This window comes from Chiloscyllium punctatum, chromosome 3, assembly GCF_047496795.1.
Source record: "Chiloscyllium punctatum isolate Juve2018m chromosome 3, sChiPun1.3, whole genome shotgun sequence".
NCBI lineage: Eukaryota > Metazoa > Chordata > Chondrichthyes > Orectolobiformes > Hemiscylliidae > Chiloscyllium > Chiloscyllium punctatum.
Genome location: NC_092741.1, coordinates 125,278,387 through 125,298,184, shown reverse-complemented (window position 1 = coordinate 125,298,184; position 19,798 = coordinate 125,278,387). Strand labels below are relative to the sequence as shown.

Here is a 19,798-nt window from a genome sequence, read left to right as displayed (position 1 = left end):
CTGTATCACCTCATTTTGAAGGCTTCCCATTTTCCAGCTGTCCCTTTACCTGCGAACATGCACCCCAACCAACTTCTGAAAGTTCTTGCCAAATACCATCAAAATTGGTCTTCCTCCAATTTAGAACTTGAACTTTTAGATCCAGTCTATCCTTTTCCTTCACTATTTTAAAACTAGTAGATTTATGGTCACTGGTCCCAAAGTTCTCCCCCATTGACACCTTAGTCACTTGCCTTGTTTTATTTTCCAAGAGAAGGTAAGGTTTTGCACCTTTTGTAGGAGGTATATTCACATCCTGAATCAGAAAATTTTCTTGTACACACTTAACAAATTCCTCTTCATCTAAACCCTTAACACTATGACAGTCCCAGTTTATGTTTAGAAAATTAAAATTCCCTACCATAACCACCGATCTTTAACATAACTCCGATCTCCTTTACAAATTTGTTTCTGAATTCCCCACTGACTATTGGGGGGAGATCTATAGTATGGTCCCAATAAGGTGATTATCCCTTTATTTCTCAGTTCTACCCATGTATTTAAGTGGTCTTAATTTGGTTGCTGTGTGCAATAAAGTTTTTAAATAATTGTTTCAGTATTTGTTGATCTTTTGAGCTTTCTTCATGTGTTGAATTAAAGCTGTCTTGGGGTAATTTACATACAGCAACTTAAGGGCAGCTAAGGAACAGACAATAACTGCTGGTTCAGCCTACATTTTACAAGTGGATTTAATACAACAATGCACTTCTCAGCCGTTTGAACTGGCATGTTGGAAGTGATCATGAATTTTATTTGTGTGTGTCTTGAACAAAAGGAGAGTTCCAGATAGGGAAAATAACCACCTACAATTTCCTGTTAATATTAATCTGCAGGAATAAGTATTGTGCTGTAGGAGCTGTTTGAAGGGCACCTTTTAATTTTGCATTTAGTGAGAAGCACTCTTTCTCAAATACTTTGGAGAAGGGGTCAACATTGGCCTAGAGCTCAATTTCTGACTGTTATGATTCCAGCTGATGATACTGAACCAGTCAGATCCCAGACTGAAATCTCGCATGATGGGTTTTTAAAAAACAAAGTAACTAGGTGGTTTCACTGAAGCACAAGCATGCAATGCTGTAGATTTGGTTTTAACAAGCAAACAGAAGCATATTATGCAAAAGAAATTAAGAGAAAACAGAATTAAATATAAGGATTTACATATGACACTTCCAAAAATTTCAAAGGGCATAGTGAAATATAATCCCATTCATCTCAACAGTGCCTGTTTACAGGACTGAAACACCAGAGGGAATCCCTTCTGATTACCCCTATAGATGGACAGAACTATTATCACAATTCCTGAGCCTTCAGCTCAGTGTGTGAATACCAATTCTTTCTCTGCTTCAAATAACCTCTTCGGGGTTCTTCTGATCTGGGATTTTGAAATTAAACTCCTCTCACTGAGGAAACCTACTTCTTAATCATTATGAATAATGCCCTTTCTTCAGGAGAAAGTACTCTACATCTAATTTCCACCAGGATTTCTGCAAACTGAAAACAAAAAATATTTCTAAGCAATGTCGGTTTTCTTAAACAAAATAAAATTCTAATTCTCCTAACTGAAAGCAGTCCAATGTCTTTAATGTGAAAGCTCTCATTGCAATCAAATTCACCAGGGGCAATTTCTTGTCCTGTATCTCTTTTAGAGGGATGGCAAGAAACCTAGTGATATTATCACTGGACTGTTTACCCAGGGACCAGGTAATGTTCTGGGACCCGATTTTCAAATTCCACCACGGCGAATGGTGGAATTTGTGTTGAATAAAACAAAAATCTGGAATTAGAGTCGAAGGATGACCACAATTGTCAGGGAAAACTCCATTTGGGTCACTAAGTTTCTTTACTGAAACAAACTGCCATCCGTACCTGGCCTGGTCTACATGTGACTCCTGATCCAGCAATGTGATTAACTCTCAACTGCTCTCAGGAATGTGTAATAAGTGCTGGCCTAGCTAGAACCACTCTCACCCATGAATGATTACAAAAAGAAATTACCAGTTAATCATCAAACATTCATGAACGTAGACCAAAACTCATGTGCCACTAGTTCAGAATTGAAACTCTATATTTTAATATATATTTTATAAATCACATACCTTCCATCATATGCATCCTAAAGTACATGAGAGGTTGGGGTGATTTTTGTTTTATAGTTTGAAGACCGCATAGTCTGAATAGTTTCCTGTCTGTTGTGTAGATTACCTCCATGTCTGTGGATAGTTTGCTGGAGGTGAGTGCAATATTGCAGAGAGGAAAATGAGGCAAGAGAGTTGGAGCAATAACACAACCTTGTTTGATGCTGGCCTTCAATGAGAGGATTTGTGCTGGAGACCCAGCAGACATGCATCCTGACACGTTTGTACAATGTTTTAGCCCTCTGGAAAGAGGAGTACATGCTGAACAATCCAGGATGATATGATTGTGATTATATTCAAGGAAGAATAGTCCATTTGCTATGTTGTTGGAGGAGTCTCCCTGCTGTCAGCAACAGTCTTTATAAAGCTACTCATTGGTTACCACTTCCTAGTGGCTGAGCAGCACTTTCCAGAGTCACCAGTGTGATAATTGTCCATTGAAAGGCACCACAACAATGTATTCAATAAATTCAAGAACTGTGCAAGGAACTAACCATTTAACATGGTCTTTTTTTGACTGCACAAAAACCACTGTGTCAGTTGCAAAGGTTTATGGTACATCTGATCCTCAAAATTGGCTTCCCTTTCAAATTTGTCACCATCTTTTGCCTACTCCACAAAGGCATTGCAAGGAGTTGTACTAATTTAAAGTCACTCAATGAAGAGAGAGTTTCAGAAATTTCTCTACCAAAAAAGTATGAAATGTTTTGCAACTGGGAATGGTTGTGCTATGCCCACCTTTTATTTGTGGGTGGCACAGTGGTTAGCACTGTTGCCTCACCGCACCAGAAACCCAGGTTCAGTTCCCGCCTCGGGCAACTGTCTGTGTGGAGTTTGCACATTCTCCCAGTGTCTGCGTGGGTTTCCTCCGGGTGCTCCGGTTTCCTCCCACAGTCCAAAAATGTGCAGGTCAGGTGAATTGGCCATGCTAAATTCCCCGTAGTGTTAGGTTTAAAGAGTAAATGTAAGGGAATGGGTCTGGGTGGGTTGCTGTTCGGAGGGTTGATGTGGACTTGTTGGGCCGAAGGGCCTATTTTCACACTGTAAGTAATCTAATCTTAAAAACTGCATGTCTATTTTAAGGAAGGGAAAGGTTGCAGAAAGGGTGAGTGGTATTTGCATTGAATTGCTCCGAAACTGACATGAAGAATTAAAATCACCACCTGCTGTGCTGTGGAGAAAGTGAGGACTGCAGATGCTGGAGAGTCGGTGTTGAAAAGGCGCTGGAAAAGCACAGCAGGAGCAGGAGAGTCAATGTTTCGGGTATAAGCCCTTCTTCAGGAATGTGGAGGGAGAAGGGGGCTGAGAGATAAATAGGGAGGTTGGCATGATGGAGCCACTTCTGCCAACAATAAAACCACCAATTTGCATCTACCAATCAAGGATACCCTGAACACACAGATGACGTGCACCCTGAGGCATGTTACTCAGTATTATGTGGATATATTTTACATTTCTATCATTTGGCAACTTTGCTTTTTGCTCACGAACGTGAAAAGCCCAAAAGCTTTCTAGGATCTAACTGTGGTGTTTGACCTCCATAACTTTGTAAGGTGAGGCACAGTATGACTGAAATGTCAGAATGAAAGAAGTCCAAATTAAGAATCTGTTTCTAGGAAATGAGAAAAAGTTTACATTGAAGTTCTCAATGCCCGATGATTGATTTTTTTTTAACCACTTCTCATTGAAATTTTAAGTTTATCAGAGTAGCTTTTCTTTTGTAGGAAACAGGAATAGGAAAAACAGTGAATGGATTCAGGAAAAATGATGCTGTTGGTGACCTTGCCAAAGAGTTGGTAAGCCAGTGGAAAAAACTGATTCCTCAGGAAACATCCAGGTATGTGTTTGCTTTCAACTTATAGCTGTGGCTTGAAATTGAGATGTCAGTTCTGTTTGCTGTAGTGTGACATTGCCAGATTGGCAGCTTCTGCCACATGGGTTAATCACCCATAAGTGAGTGTATTGCGACTATAAACAAATTTGACTAACTCTGATACGCCTCTTGTCACAGAGGGTGAAACTTGGGTTCTGCTGTTGATGAGTTAGGAATGTGGGCAGAGCCAAATTATGCCAAGATTCTGACCCTGTGCATTGATTCTAGGAGGAGGTAGCAAGGAAGTTTGGAGGTGGAAGTCTGTGGATATGCTCGAACTGCTGGAGGCTTTAGCATAACTGATGGCTTTTGAGGATTGACCTCAGCTTTTCTAAAATTTCTCCAACCCTTGACTCAGCTACAGTAATATGACCCAAGAGGACAATAGCTCTGGCACAAATGAGGTGGTCCATAGGCAGCCCTCTCCACTTCTGGCACATGGTTAAGTCTGGTCCCATTGAAACTCTCTCCAGGTGCCATGTGCCAATCCTGGACGTGAATGTATACCCACATGTTAAGAGGAGGTATTTGAATTGATACTGCGTAAAGCCTCTGGATTTTCACTGGAAGACTTCTATCGGTGAAGCATCAGAAATTTCAGCAGCGTTTTTAAATGTGATTTCCAATCAATTTTTCATTTATTTGTTTCCCAAGACTTGGTTCTTGTATGTCTTTTCTTAATTACAAAAGAATGTCTTGTGCTGGATCAATTTTTAAATCACCTAATGTAAATTGATATAATGAAGGAATAGTAAATAAGTCAGAAGACTTTTCACTTTTTTTTTCTAACTTACATTGTTCCTTTCCACCCTAATGCAGAGCAGATAATTCGAATGAAATTTTTAAAAAAAAATTTAAGGTCATTTTCAAATGTAACAACTGAACACGAAAGCCTGTATGTTCAATGTCCAACAGGTGATATTTTGTTGATCCCAAAATATGGCAGATACAAAGTCACCCTCAGGATTCGAATAAATCTAAATATCAAATGTGCCATACTGTTTAGTTCATATTCCTCTTTATTAATATTCTAAGTTCCCAGTTTGAATGGCATTATAAGTGTAAAATAGCACAAAATACAGGACTGAGTTAGTGGTTTTGAACAGTCTGGACATTTGAGAATGGTAAAGCATGATGTACAGTAGAAACTGTTCTTGGCATGTCTTGGGCAATATTGAATGTACTTGTTACTTTTGAGTTGGGGAGTACTTGAAGGAAAATAATTTACTCATTTCCTCCTCTCCAAACCACCACCCCCCTCTGATTTGTATCAATTTCATTCTACTCAAAGTTCTGTAATAAATAATGTATTCAAGGAGTAATGTGGCACTTACATTACGTGACAATGAAATATGCAGAGCAAGTGGAAATTTTGGATCTTACTGAATTGGCTCTTTGGCAGAAAACTGCTATGATTTGAAGTTAACTTAAAAAGAATATTAGGTGGACATGGAAAATTGGCCTCAATATCCTTCAGTTAAGGGAGTGGAAATATTGCTTGAGGTTCCTGCTTTTCAAAGTTATCCAAAGGTCTTTGTAATAAGTTTACCTCATCAGCGTGCTGACTGAGAATGTAACTGAGTTCAGTTGTGATGGTTTCCAAAATCAAACCGATTGCCTCGTGCCCAAAGAATGTGTGTTAAGCTGTGCAATTCTAGAAGATAGCAACTTCTGGGGAGTTGCAACCCAGACATGAGTTGTTGCCCTAAGGTGGAAAAGATTAACAGCAACAAAGAAGAAAATTTACATTTGGCATGTGTTCTGAACATAAAGCTCTGCCAAAATAAGCAAAGTATGATCAGGTCCTTCTACTGATCGTGAGGTAACTCCACCACACACTGCTCTCTCATTCTGTTTCCTACACCATCTTTCCCTGCATCCTTCTAAGTAATGCTAATTCACCACTAAACTTTAGGCAGATAGGTTCACACCATTCCCTGTGAAAGAAATCAAAATTTTATGTAATTTGCTATTTGCACAATTAACAGATTTGAGTTGAATTTGAACACACATTTGTGATGGAAGAATTGTATCTTAATACATCACTCCATTCTGGGATCAACCTTATTGTTACTGAGAATGATTTGGAGGTACTGTTGTTGGACTGGGGTGTACAAAATTAAAATTGTACTCTAACCTGGTATTGTGTTTTTTAACTTTGTTACTGAGAATGTGTGTAACAGAAGAGTTGTTCCTCTAGTCCTGTATTGAATGTGAGGAGATGCTTGGTAAGTAAATAGTTTAGGAGAAAGTGAGTTTATTCAAGTTGCTTACACTCTTCATGTGAGGCCTTGGAAAAGGTAGGGAGTAACTAATAACTTGAAAGAAAAAGAGTCTGCAAATTATGGCATTCAAAGATTTATAGATTATAGATTACTTAGTGTGGAAACAGGCCCTTCAGTCCAACAAGTCCACACCGACCCTCCAAAAAGCAATTCACCCAGACCCATTCCTCTACATCTAACACCACGGGCAATTTAGCATGGCCACTTCACCTAATCTGCACATTTTTTGGACTGTGGGAGGAAACCCACGCAGACACTGGGAGAATGTGCAAACTCCGCACACAGTTGCCTGAGGCGGGAATTGAACCCGGGTCTCTGGCGCTGTGAGGCAGCAGTGCTAACCACTGTTTTACTTGTATGATAATTTTGAATACAAAGCACATGTTCAAGGCCTTTTGCTGTGTGCCAGCAATGGTGAAGGTAATGTATTGTGAGCACAAATATTTATTGAGGTTCTTTTCTCTCTTCAATGATTCCTGAATTTAATTGAAATGTACATTTTGTTTTAGGGATCGCAGTGAACAAAATGAAAAGAAGAATAATGAGCACAGTAGCCTAAAGAAGAAAGATACAAACAAAAATACAAACAAGTCACCTGGACCTTCCAGACAAGAGGAAATTTTGCATGAGACTGATTCAATTAAGTCTGCAAAGCTCTTGAGTGAGGAAGGAAATCCAAAAAAGAGAGAGAGGTCTGCGTTTAACCAGTGTTCGAAGATCGATTCCGATCAGTTAAAGACCAATGAATGCCAACTGTTCAGGATGGATAAGAAAGAGTGTTGTCAAGTTGCATCTAAAAACAATCTTACCCATCACCAAAAATCACTTAAGTTCCAGATACATGAAAAATCAAAATCTTTACATAAGGTCCAAAGTAACTTTTCTAGAAAAGATAAGAAATCTACTGATGTCCGGCAGAAACAAAAGTCTAATGAAGACCAATCCAAGAAGGAGTCTTCACTGGAGATTGTTTTCACATCCTCCAGTGTGAATCAGGAAAATCCTCATTCAGCAAAGGACACTCAAGAAAATGGCCAAGAGCAACTAAACAAAGCTGTGGGCATAACTAAACACGGTAAATCAGCCAGCAAGGTGCAGAAGAGTTCTTCAAAGGACAAAGAAATTCGAGTGTCTGACAAATCGCAGGGCATGTCACGAATGACTAAGAAGAGCACCAAAGTCTGCAAAGTGGAAGATGTTTCTGAGTTTGAAAATGAAGAGTTTGAAAAACCAACAATGTCTTTTGAATCGTACTTAAACTATGAGGAACCAAAACGGAACGCAAAAAGAACCCATACGAATAAGAATTCATCTGGTTCAGGAAAAGAGAAGGATTCTAAATTGGTCAGTATGACAAAAAATGAGAGCATTGGAGACCTCAGTAAGGAAAGCAAAAAGAGGAAGAATATGGAGAGGAGGGATCAAAATGAGGAAGACATTTGGCTTAAAACACCAAATAAAAAGGTATGTTTTGAAAGACAACTGAAAGTCAGCAGCATGGCAGGAAGGAAGGATGCAGGATTAAAGGATTTAAGTTGGAAAGTCTAGAAGATAGGGGTATGCTAGTTCTAAATTGGGCCACCTATTATACAGAGATGATGCCAACTAAGAAGGAGCAGGCCAGCATTTGAAAAGCCAAGGTAATGTGCAATTGTGAATGTTTCAATTAAACTTTGTTACTCTTTGGCATTCAAAATATTGAATAGCATTTTATATTTTGCCCAAGTCATAGTGTACTGAGCTCTCCTTTTGTCTTATATGACTGATAAAAGATCCAACCAGTGGCATGTGGCACTTAAAGTTAAGATCAAAAGTTTTGAAGTCAGTGCAGAGGAATCAAACCAACTTCTTGATTGTCCTGAATTTTAATTATGTCACTGTTGATAGTTATGCTGTCAACTACATGAGCCCAAGCCTTTGGAATTGTTCCCTAGATTCCCCTCTTATATTTATACTTTAAGAATGTACTACTTAGAGTCAGAGATGTACAGCTTGGAAACAGATCCTTCGGTCCAACTTGTCCATGCTGACCAGATATCCTAAACTAATCTAGTCCCATTTGCCAGGACTTGGTCCATATCCCTCTAAATTCTTCCTGTTCATATACCCATCCAGATGCCTTTTAAATGCTGTAATTGTACCAGCCTCCACCACTTCTTCTGGCAGCTTATTCCGTACATACACCACTCTCTGCGTGAAAAAGTTGCTCCTTAGGTCCCTTTTTAAATCTCCCCACCTTACCTTAAATGTATGCCCTCTAGTCTGGACTTCTGCACCCCAGGGAAAAGACCTTGTCTATTTACCTTAACCGTGGCCCACATGATTTTATAAACCTCCCTAAGGTCACTCCTCAGCCTCCGACACTCCAGAAAAAACAGCTTCAACCTATTCATACTCTCCCTATAGCTCAAATCCTCCAACCATGGCAACATCCGTGTAAATCTTTTCTGAACCCTTTCAAGTTTCACAACATCCTTCCGATAGAGACCAGAATTGCAGGCAATATTCCAAAAGTGGCCTAAGTACTTAGCCAAGCTTTTCCCATATTCCCAATCTACTCTTAGATGGCTCAATGTCAAGTTTTGCTTTGGTATTGTAGTTGTGCTATGCAAGTGAGTTGTTGTCCTTGTTGCTTTCAGTGTAACGAGACATGATGAAAGCCAATAGCTGGAAGTGGGCCAAAGATGTTTAGCAGCATTCTGAATTAATTATATATGGAATAATATTTGGGATTTCAGCCTTTAGAACTCTGCTTTCAAGCGCTGAAAGCCTGTGATTAGAATTTTAGCGTCATTGAATTTGGTGACTGGTGTGCAAGGTTGTGTAATCGGCTCTTGGATTGTTATCTGTAATTAAGGTTGATTTTACTTTCAGGTTCACAGTGGCAGAGAACCTGGCCCCTGCAATGCTCCTCCTGTAATATGGGGGTGATCAGGGACACTTCTAGTCTCTGTGGTGACCGTGTACAGTCAGTTCCTCCCCAACGTGATGCTTGCATTTTGTGCAACCTCATGTTTACAGAGAAATCTTGCTTTAGAAACAACACTTCAAGTATTGACAATGGAATTGCATGATAGCCTTCATGTTTTACAAATGTGTGTTTTAAAAACAGCGATCCCAATTCATCAATTGCATCACAATGAATTCATGTTAATGAAATGCACATTTAGAGTCATAGAGATGTACAGCATGGGAACAGACCCTTCGGTCCAACTCGTCCATGCCGACCAGATATCCCAACCCAATCTAGTCCCACCTGCCAGCACCAGGCCCATATCCCTCCAAACCCTTCCTATTCATATACCCATCCAAATGCCTCTTAAATGTTGCAATTGTACCAGCCTCCACCACTTCCTCTGGCAGCCCATTCCATACATGTACAACCCTCTGCGTGAAAATGTTGCTGCTCAGCTCTCTTTTAGACAAATGGAGGAAGGGAAAAATTTCTGGCTGTAAGAGCTGCTCCTTTTTTTTTGGAGGTATTTTAGGTGTTGGAGGTGATTTCCTCAATTCAGGAGCAGCAATTCCTGTTTTATATGCTGTTGCATTGTTTTGGAACTTTGGAAAAAAAAATCAAAGCAACAGCAGTTTAAAAGGGAGAAGAGCAGGCAAAGGAAGTACATGGTGAGACAGTGTAGGAGGGAGAGAGAGAACCTGCATGGTTACAGCCTTTGCTGTTTGAATTCGAGTATCGCTGGACATCGGAGTGCATCTGGGGAAATTAACAAACAGTGAAATTCACAACTAATCTTGGAGGAACTGTTGGGAGAAGTTCACAGCACAGAATCAGATAAGTTAATTGTTTTAAATCTGTCCAAGAGAGGCTGCAGTAGTGAGTATAGTGGATTCTTTCTTGATTTATGTTTTTTGGAGATCAGTCTCTTGATTAAACTTAAAATATAAGCCATAGCTATTTACAAACACTGCCCCAGGTTAAATTGAGGAATAAGACGATGTTATTTTCTGGGTCTGTAGGTTGTGAAGGAGCAAAAGTGGCCTTTGCAGTGATATGTACTACTTGTGAGATGTGGGAGTTTAAAGAGTTTAAGGGTTACTGCAGATTATAGCTGCTATATAGCTGTTGGATGCGAATCTTATCAGATAGTGGATCGGTTGGAGAGACAGATAGAAGCGATGAGGAATTTGCAACAGTATATGATGGATGACAGTTATGGGAAGTGGGGGGGGGGAAGGTCTCCGATACAGTCACGTAGATGGGTTAACTCCAGGAAGGGTGAGAGAGGTCGGAACCTAGGGCAGGAGTCTTTTGTGGGTATACCCGTTTCAAACAGGTATGCTGTTTTGGAAAATGGAGTGGGTGATGGATTCTCAGGGGAACGTAGCATGAACAGCCAAGTTTCTGGTATTGAGACTGGCTCTAATGCAACAAGGGGTACGTTGGCTTCCAAGAGATCAATTGTGTTAGGGGATTCTGTAGTCCGAGGTACAGTCAGACGTTTCTGTGGCCAGCAGAGAAAAAGCAGAATGGTGTGTTGTTTCCCAGGTGCCAGGATCAAGGATGTCTCAGACAGGGTGCAGAATTATCTCACAGGGGAGAGGGGCCAGCAGGAGGTCATTGTCCACATTGGAACCAACGACATTGGAAGGGAAAAGGTTGAGACTCTGAAGGGAGATTACAGAGAGTTAGGTAGAAATTTAAAAAGAGGTCCTCAAGGGTAGTAATATCTGGATTACTCCCAGTGCTACGAGCTCGTGAGGGCAGGAAGAGGAGGATAGAGCCGATGAATGCATGGCTGAGGAGCTGGTGTATGGGAGAAGGATTCACATTTTTGGATCATTGGAATCTCTTTTGGGGTAGAAGTGACCTGTACAAGAAGGACAGATTACACCTAAATTGGAAGGGGACTAATACTGGCAGGGAAATTTTGCTCGAACTGCTTCAGAGGATTTAAAATAGTAAGGTGGGGTGGGGGGGTAGGACCCAGGGCGATAGTGAGGAAAGAGATCGATCTGAGACGGTTACAGCTGAGAACAGAAGTGAGTCAAACAGTCAGGGCAGGCAGGGACAAGGTAGGACTAATAAACTAAACTGCATTTATTTCAATGCAAGGGGCCTAACAGGGAAGGCAGATGAACTCAGGGCATGGTTAGGAACATGGGACTGGGACATCATAGCAATTATGGAAACATGGCTCAGAGATGGGCAGGATTGGCAGCTTAATGTTCCAGGATACAAATGCTACAGGAAGGATAGAAAGAGAGGCAAGAGAGGAGGGGGGAGTGGCATTTTTAATAAGGGATAGCATTACAGCTGTGCTGAGGGAGGATATTCCTGGAAATACATCCAGAGAAGTTATTTGGGTGGAACGGAAAAATAAGAAAGGGATGATCACCTTTATTGGGATTGTTTTTAGACCCCCCCAATAGTCAGAGGGAAATTGAGAAACTTGTAAGGAGATCTCAGCTATCTGTAAGAATAATAGGGTAGTTATGGTAGGGGATTTTAGCTTTCCAAACATCGACTGGGAATGCCATAATGTTAAAGGTTTAGATGGAGAGGAATTTAAGTGTGTACAAGATAATCTTCTGATTCAGTATGTGGATGTACCTACGAGAGAAGGTGCAAGACTTGACCTACTCTTGGGAAATACGGTAGGGCAGGTGACTGAGGTGTCAGTGGGGGGGGGCACTTTGGGGCCAGCGACCATAGTTTTATTTGTTTTAAAATAGTGATGGAAAAGGATAGACCAGATCTAAAAGTTGAAGTTGTAAATTGGAGAATGGCCAATTTTGACAGTATTAGGCAAGAACTTTCGAAAGCTGATTAGAAGCAGATGTTTGCAGATAAAGGGACGGCTGGAAAATGGCATGCCTTCAGAAATGAGACCAGGAATCCAGAGAAAGTATATTCCTGTCAGGGTGAAAGGGAAGGCTGGTAGGTATAGGGAATGCTGGATGACTAAAGAAATTGAGGGTTTGGTTAAGAAAAAGAAGGAAGCATATGTCAGGTATAGACAGGATAGATCGAGTGAATCCTTAGAGTATAAAAGAAGTAGGAGTATACTCGAGGGAAATCAGGAGGGCAAAACAGAGACATGAGATAGCTTTGGCTAATAGAATTAAGGAGAATCCAAAGGGTTTTTACAAATATATTAAGGACAAAAGGGTAAGTAGGGAGAGAATAGGACCCCTCAAAGATCAGCAAGGCAGCCCTTGTGTGGAGCCACAGAAAATGCGGGAGATACTAAATGATTATTTTGCATCAGTATTTACTGTGGAAAAGGATATGGAAGATATAGACTGTAGGAAAATAGATGGTGACATCTTGCAAAATGTCCAGATTACAGAGGAGGAAGTGCTTGATATCTTGAAATGGTTAAAAGTGGATAAATCCCCAGGACCTGATCAGGTGTACCCGAGAACTCTCTGGGAAGCTAGCGAAGTGATTGCTGGGCCTCTTGCTGAGATATTTGTATCATCGATAGTCATAGGTGAAGTGCTGGAGGACTGGATGTTGGCAAGCGTGGTGCCACTGTTTAAGAAGGATGGTAAGGACAAGCCAGGGAACGATAGACCGGTGAGCCTGACCTCGGCTGTGGGCAAGTTGTTGGAGGGAATCCTGAGGGACAGGATGTCCAAGTATTTGGAAAGGGAAGGACTGATTTGGGATAGTCAACATGGCTTTCTGCGTGGGAAATCATCTCTCTCAAACTTGATTGAGTATTTAGAAGAAGGAACATAGAAGATTTGAGGGCAGAACAGTAGATGTGATATATATGGACTTCAGTAAGGCGTTCGACAAGGTTTCCCATGGGACACTGATTAGCAAGGTTAGATCTCATGCAATACAGGGAGAACTAGCCAACTCCTGTACTAAATAATTTGACCAATAAAGGACAGCATACCAAATACCACCACCTCTATCCTATCTACCTGCGACTCCACTTTCAAGGAGCTATGAACCCGCACTCCAAGGTCTCTTTGTTCAGCAACACTCCCCAGGACCTTACCATTAAAGTGTATAAATCCTGCTAAGATTTGCTTTCCCAAAATGCAGCACCTCTCATTTTTCCGAATTAAACTCCATCTGCCACACCTCAGCCCATTGGCCCATCTGGTCCAGATCCTGTTGTAATCTGAGGTAACCCTCTTCGCTGTCCACTACACCTCCAATTTTGGTGTCATCTGCAAACTTACTAACTGTACCTCTTATGCTCACATACAAATCATTTATGTAAATGACAGAAAGTAGAGGGCCCAGCACCGATCCTTGTGGCACTCCACTGGTCACAGGCCTCCAGTCTGAAAAACAACCCTCCACCACCACCACCCTCTGTCTTCTACCTTTTGAGCCAGTTCTGAAACCAAATGGCTAGTTCTCCCTGTTTTGCATGAGATCTAACCTTGCTAATCAGTCTCCCATTTATCGCAGAACAACCTGTATTCAGGAATTATATTCCATTGCAGCTACTGATTTGCTGTATGGAGAGCCTGGATCTGCAATGGACTCACTATGGAGAATCCATGAGGCGGAGATTGTCATGAATAGCATGTTTAGCATTTAGTCACACCACTATTAAGGGCTACACAGGCAGAAGAGTTGGGTGCCCACCAGGAAGTTGAATAAACGCGGGCAGGCGGTGTAGGGGTCTCCTGTGGCAATCCCCACCCCACCATCTCTCTCTAGCAGGTAGGGTAGATGGACTTTGGATTGGTACACATAGCTATGATGCAACTATTACAGAGACTTGGTTGAGAGAAGGCAATGACTGGCAGCTTAACATTCCTGTATTTAGATGTTCCGAGTGAGATAGAGGGATGTAAACGACATGGGGGGGATTGCATTGTTGATAAGGCAGAGTATCACAGTTGTCCTGAGAAAGGTCACCTTGGAGGGCCATCACTTTGGTGGGATTGTACTACAGGGCTCCCAACAGCCAGCAGGAGATAGAGGAACAGACATGAAACAGTCAGATTATGGAAAAATATGGAAACAAAATAACGGTGGATGATTTTAACTCCCCCCATATTGACTTGGACTCTGTTAATGCCAGGGGTTTTGATGTGTGTGGGAATTGTTAGGTGCATGCATGACTTTGTTTTGAAACAACATGTAAACACTTGAACTTGGAAAGAGGCCATGCTCAACGTGGTATTGGGGAGTGATCCTGGCCAGGCGATTGAAGTTTCAGTGAGGAAGCACTTCAGGAACAGTGACCATAATTTTGTAAATTTTAAGTTACTTCTGCCTGAAGACAAGAGTAGTCCTCAAGGGACAGTTTTTTTTTATATTGCAAAAATATGCATTATTGATACAGAGAGATCTTTATATACATACAGTCACTGAAGCATTCAGTCTTGCATACGAATAACAAGATTGGAATTTGGTATTCTCTGCAAATACAAAAAAATCCAAAGTATTTTTTTACATATACGAGACTATATTTACTTCTGAGGCAGTGAGAGGATCTGATAACTGAACGGACTCCTATTGTTTCCATAGATTCCATAGTGAAAACAGGCCCTTTGGCTCGACCAGTCCGCAGCAACCCACCCAGAACCATTCCCTCATATTTACACTTGACGAATGTACCTAACACTACAGGCAATTAGCATTACCAATTCACCTAACCACATCTTTGGACGATGGGAGGAAACCAGAGTACCCAGAGGAAACCCACGCAGACACTGGGAGAATGTGCAAATTCCACACAGACAGTTGCCCTAAGCGAGAATTGAACCCGGGTCCCTGGTGCTGTGAGGCAGCAGTGCTAACCACTGAGGCACCGTGTTTTGGCAGAAAGACCTTCAGTGGTCTTTCCCCACTGTCCCTTGGCAGCAGCTGCCCCAAGCTTTATTACGTTCCTGAGCACATAGTCCTGGACCTTTTTGGAATGTGCCAGTCTGCAAAACTCTGTTGAGTTCAATTCCTTATATCTTTCATTGATGCTGTCTAGATGCAGTCGCTATTTTTCAGTGTTCATCCTGGGGAACAGATCATAGAGTGCAGAGGTCTGTCATGGAGCTGCTTGGAATGAACCTCAACTCAAACCACTGCATCTCTCCAGGCTTCCTTTGCAAAGGCACATTCCAGAAGGAGATGTGTGACAGTCTCTACTCCCTTGCAGCTGGTTTGAGGACAGTGTATGGTCGAACAGATTCTGGGCATACATGAAGAATCTCACAAGTAGTGTCCTTCTCACAACCAGGCAAGTGATGGCTCGGTGCTTGTTGGAAAGTTCTGGCGATGAGGCATTCTGCCAAATGGCTGCGTAGGGAACAACCCAACAGGATCCACCCTCTCCTTTTCCCATAGGGTATTGAGGACACTATGTGCTGACTGCTTCCTGATGGAGTTGTGGTCAAAGGGTTTTTCCTTTATAAATTTCTCCATGAAGGACTGATGGAATGGTCTAACTATTTGGAGCTGAGGCCAGTCCCATCCTTTGCGACGTGGGGGACAGGTAGAATCTCCGTATGTAATGACAGTTGGTGCTGACATACTGAGGGTCTTTGCACAGTTTGATGAAGCCACACTCAGGATGAGGGTGATATCAGGTGCATTTTTTCCACACCCCCCCCCCCCCCCCCCCCCCTGAAATTTTGACCTGCAGACCTCCACTGCCTGGAATAGTCACCCCTATCAGGCTCACATCCTTCTTGTCTCTTGCCTTCTGAACATCTTTGAGGATAAAAAGCCTCTTGATGTTCCCATTGACTGTTTTGTTTCGTACAAGTCCACTGAAGACTTGGGGTTCTTCATTGGGTTTCCAATGTGTGTACTCCCTTTGGAGCACCTCCATGTGTTCTGGGGTCAATAGTTTCAAATATAGCTTCCACGTTCCTTTGCTGGCCCACTGATCATAGTGTAGGAGACAGTTGGCCAGCAAGAGGCAATGGGCAGAGAAGAACACCATCTTTGAATTCGGACACAGGAAGTCTATCCTTGAGCAAGTCGACCCATCTGGCCACCACTGGGCATATCTATGTTGTGCTCCATCTACAGGTGTGCTGAAGCTGTCGTGCAGCTTGGCAACTTTTATCACTTCTTCCATCAGGAATCTAGAAGTGACGTCCGATTTGGTGTCACCTCACCAGATCTTCCGTTTGCATCAAAGATGCAGTTCAAGTTTCCAGTCAGGAAGACAGACTAAGACATTGCCAGCAGCAGTGGGAGTTGTTGCAGGATGGCCAGCCACACACTTTTTATTACTGGTGTGTAAATGTTAAATAGTCTCAAAGTGTTTCTGTCCATAACATCTGCTGCAAGGAGGTGCATTCCCGCCAACTCCTTAAGCTTGGAGATGAAGTTGTGATAGAATCAAACTGAAGGCCTGTGGGACCATAAGCTTGACCATTTTCTGTAGATGCTGAGGTACGGTATTCCATATTCCTGCAGAAACAGGAGGTCCACTGTGGCCATAGCCAGGTAAAGCAATGAAGAAATGTATTGCATAATGGCTTTAACACTACACATGCTAATACTTGCGATTTTAAACCCCATTTGAAATGCATGATAAGTTATACACTGTCCATTGTCTGTTCACCCAGGGTCTGATCATTGAGCGAGCTCCTGCATCGTCATGGTGTGGGCAAACTGTTGTACCCTTGCAGGGTTGAGGGAGCTGTCCTGTTCCTCCTTGGGAGCATTTCCCTCAGGGAGAAGGTTAAGTATGACAATATTAGGTAGAAACTAGGGAACGTAGATTTGGATGGCTGTCCGAGGGTAAATGCACATCTGGCATATAGGAATCTTTTAATGGCAAAATGGGACCAATAAATGTGTTTGGCAAGTACCATGAAGGAAAACCCAAGGTGTTTTATACATCCAAAAGGAGCTAGAGGGTAACTCTGAGAACAAGTAGGTTCACTCAAGGACGAAGGAAGGAATTTGTGCATGGAGCAGGAAGAAGTGAGTGAGGTACTTTTCATCGACATTCACAAAGGAAAAGGACATGGTGGAAAGGGAGTCTCAGGAGGGGTATGTTGATATTCTAGAGCATATCAGTATAAAAAAAGGTGGTGTTGACTGCTTCAGAAAGCATTAAGGTGTTCAAGTCCCTAATTGTATCCATGTGAGGAAACTGCTGGGGCCTTGTACGAAATTTTTCTATCCTCTTTAGTCACAGGAGAGATGCCAGAGTACTGGAGAATAGTCGTTGTTCCTTTAAGACATGCAATCCAGGAAATTTCAAGTTGACAAGCCTTACGTAAGTGGTAGGGAAATTATTGGAGAAAATTACCATGGATAGGATTTAGTCAAATTGGGAAAACTATTAGTATTGGCATCCTATGTATAGAACACTTGATTGTGTTGATTATTGAGGGTAGGGTTGTGAGATATGTTAGTATGAACTTGAGCAAGGCCTTTGACATGGTCCTTAATGGCAGGCTGATAAAGAAGGTGAAGTTGCATTGGATTCATGGTGAGTTGGTGAAATGAATGCAGATTGGCTTAGTCATAGAAGACAGAGTAGTAGTGGAAAGGTGATTTTCTGCATGGAGATCTGTGCCCACAGTTATCCGCAGGGATCAGTGCTGGGGCCTCTTTATAGTATATGCAATGATTTGTAAGAGAACATACATGTCCTGATTAGTAAGTTTGGAGATGTCCTGAAGGTTGGGAGAGCTGTAGTTAGTGACGAGGATTACCAAACGATATAGCAGGATATGAAGATAGGCTGGAGACTTGGGCAGAGACGCATTTCTTGTCAGTCTTCTGTCTGTGGTCAGCAAAGTTCTTTTTTTTTTGGAAAGAGGGATAGGATTAATGACTATGGCAAAGCATAGTGTACTTAAAGGCAGTCAGCATGGCTTTGTGAGGGGCAGGACATGCCTCACAAATCTTATTGAGTTCTTTGAGGAGGTGTCAAGACTAACGGTCGAGCAGTAGATGTGGTGTATATGGACTTCAGCAAGGCATTTGATAGGGTTCCCATGGTAGGCTCATTCATAAAGTCAGGAAGTATGGGATACAGGGAGATTTGGCTATCTGGATTCAGAATTGGCTGGCTGACAGAAAGGCAGAGAGTAGATGGAAAGTATTCTGTCTGGAGGTCAGTGTTGAGTGGGTCCCACAGGGCTCTGTTCTTGGGCCTCTGCTCTTTGTAGTTTTTATAAAGGACTTGGATGAGAAGGTTGAGGGGTGGGTTAGTAAATTTGCGATGACATAAAGGTTGGAGGTGTCATCGATAGTATAGAGGGCTACTGTAGGCTGCAGCGCGACATACAGGATGCAGAGCTGGGCTGAGAAATGGCAGATGGAGTTCAACCTGGATAAATGTGAAGTGATGCATTTTGGAAGGTCAAACTCGAATGCTGAATATAGGATTAAAGACCGGATTCTTAGCAGTGTGGAGGAACAGAGGGATCTGGGTGTGCAAGTACATCCCTCAAAGTTGCCACCCAAGTGGATAGGGTTGTTCAGAAAGCATATGGTGTTTTGGCTTTCATTTACAGGGGGATTGAGTTTAAGAGCCACGAGGTTTTGCTGCAGCTCTACCTGTCCCTGGTGAGACCACACTTGGAATATTGTGTACAGTTCTGGTTGCCCAACTATAGGAAAGATACAGAGGCTTTGGAGAGAGTACAAAGAAGGCTTACTAGGATGCTGCCTGGACTGGAGGGCTTGCCTTATGAAGAAAAGTTGAATAAGCTTAGACTTTTCTCTCTGGAGAGGAGGAGGAGGAGGAGGAGGAAGAGAGGAGACCTGATTGAGGTGTACAAAATAATGAGTAGAATAGAGTCAATAGCCAGAAACTTTTCCCCAGGGCAGGGTGGACTGGTACGAGAAGTCATAGTTTGAAGATATTAGGAGGAAGGTATAAAGGAGACGTCAGAGGTAGGTTCTTTACGCAGAGAGTTGTGAATGTGTGGAATGCGTTACCAGCTGTAGTGGTAGAAACCGTGTCACTGGGGATATTTAAGTGACTGCTGGACATGCACATGGATAGCAGTGAGTTGAGGGGTGCGTAGGTTAAGTTACTATATTTTACATTAGGATTAAATCTCAGCACAATATCGTGGGCCAAAGGGCCTGTTCTGTGCTGTACTTTTCTATGCTCTACTTTTCTATGAAATGGCAGATGAAGTTTAGTCCGGGCAATGGGTAGTAATGCATTTTGAAAGATGTAATAGAGGAGGGAAGAATACAGTAAATGGCAGAACCTTCGTAGCATCAACATATGGATCCACAGTTCCCTGTAAGAGCCAGCACTTGTGGATAAAGTGATCAAGAGGGCATATGGCATGCTTCCCTTCATTGGTCGGGGCATACGGTACAAAAATTGGCAAGTCATGACGCAGCTGTATAAAATTTGATTTAGACAACATTGGCAATAGTATATACAGTCCTGGCCACCAAACTACCAGAAAAATATGGAGGCTCTGTAGATAGTCGATGTTTACCAGGATGCTGACTGGTTTGGAGGTTATGTAGATTAAGGAGGAATTGGGAATACTTGATTTGTTTTCACTTGCATGTTGAAACAAAAGGGGCAATTTGA

General features: G+C 42.1%; 1 protein-coding gene across 1 annotated transcript in view; it reads left to right on the top strand.

Annotated features, from left to right (window-relative positions):
• The window catches only part of eloal (elongin A, like), a 118,487-nt gene that overhangs the window by 48,215 nt on the left and 50,474 nt on the right, over positions 1 to 19,798 (top strand). Inside the window, exons 3-4 of the mRNA XM_072560284.1 lie at positions 3,899 to 4,011; positions 6,842 to 7,796. Coding sequence (XP_072416385.1) covers positions 3,899 to 4,011; positions 6,842 to 7,796 — 1,068 coding nt within the window. The remainder of the gene's footprint in view (positions 1 to 3,898; positions 4,012 to 6,841; positions 7,797 to 19,798) is intronic.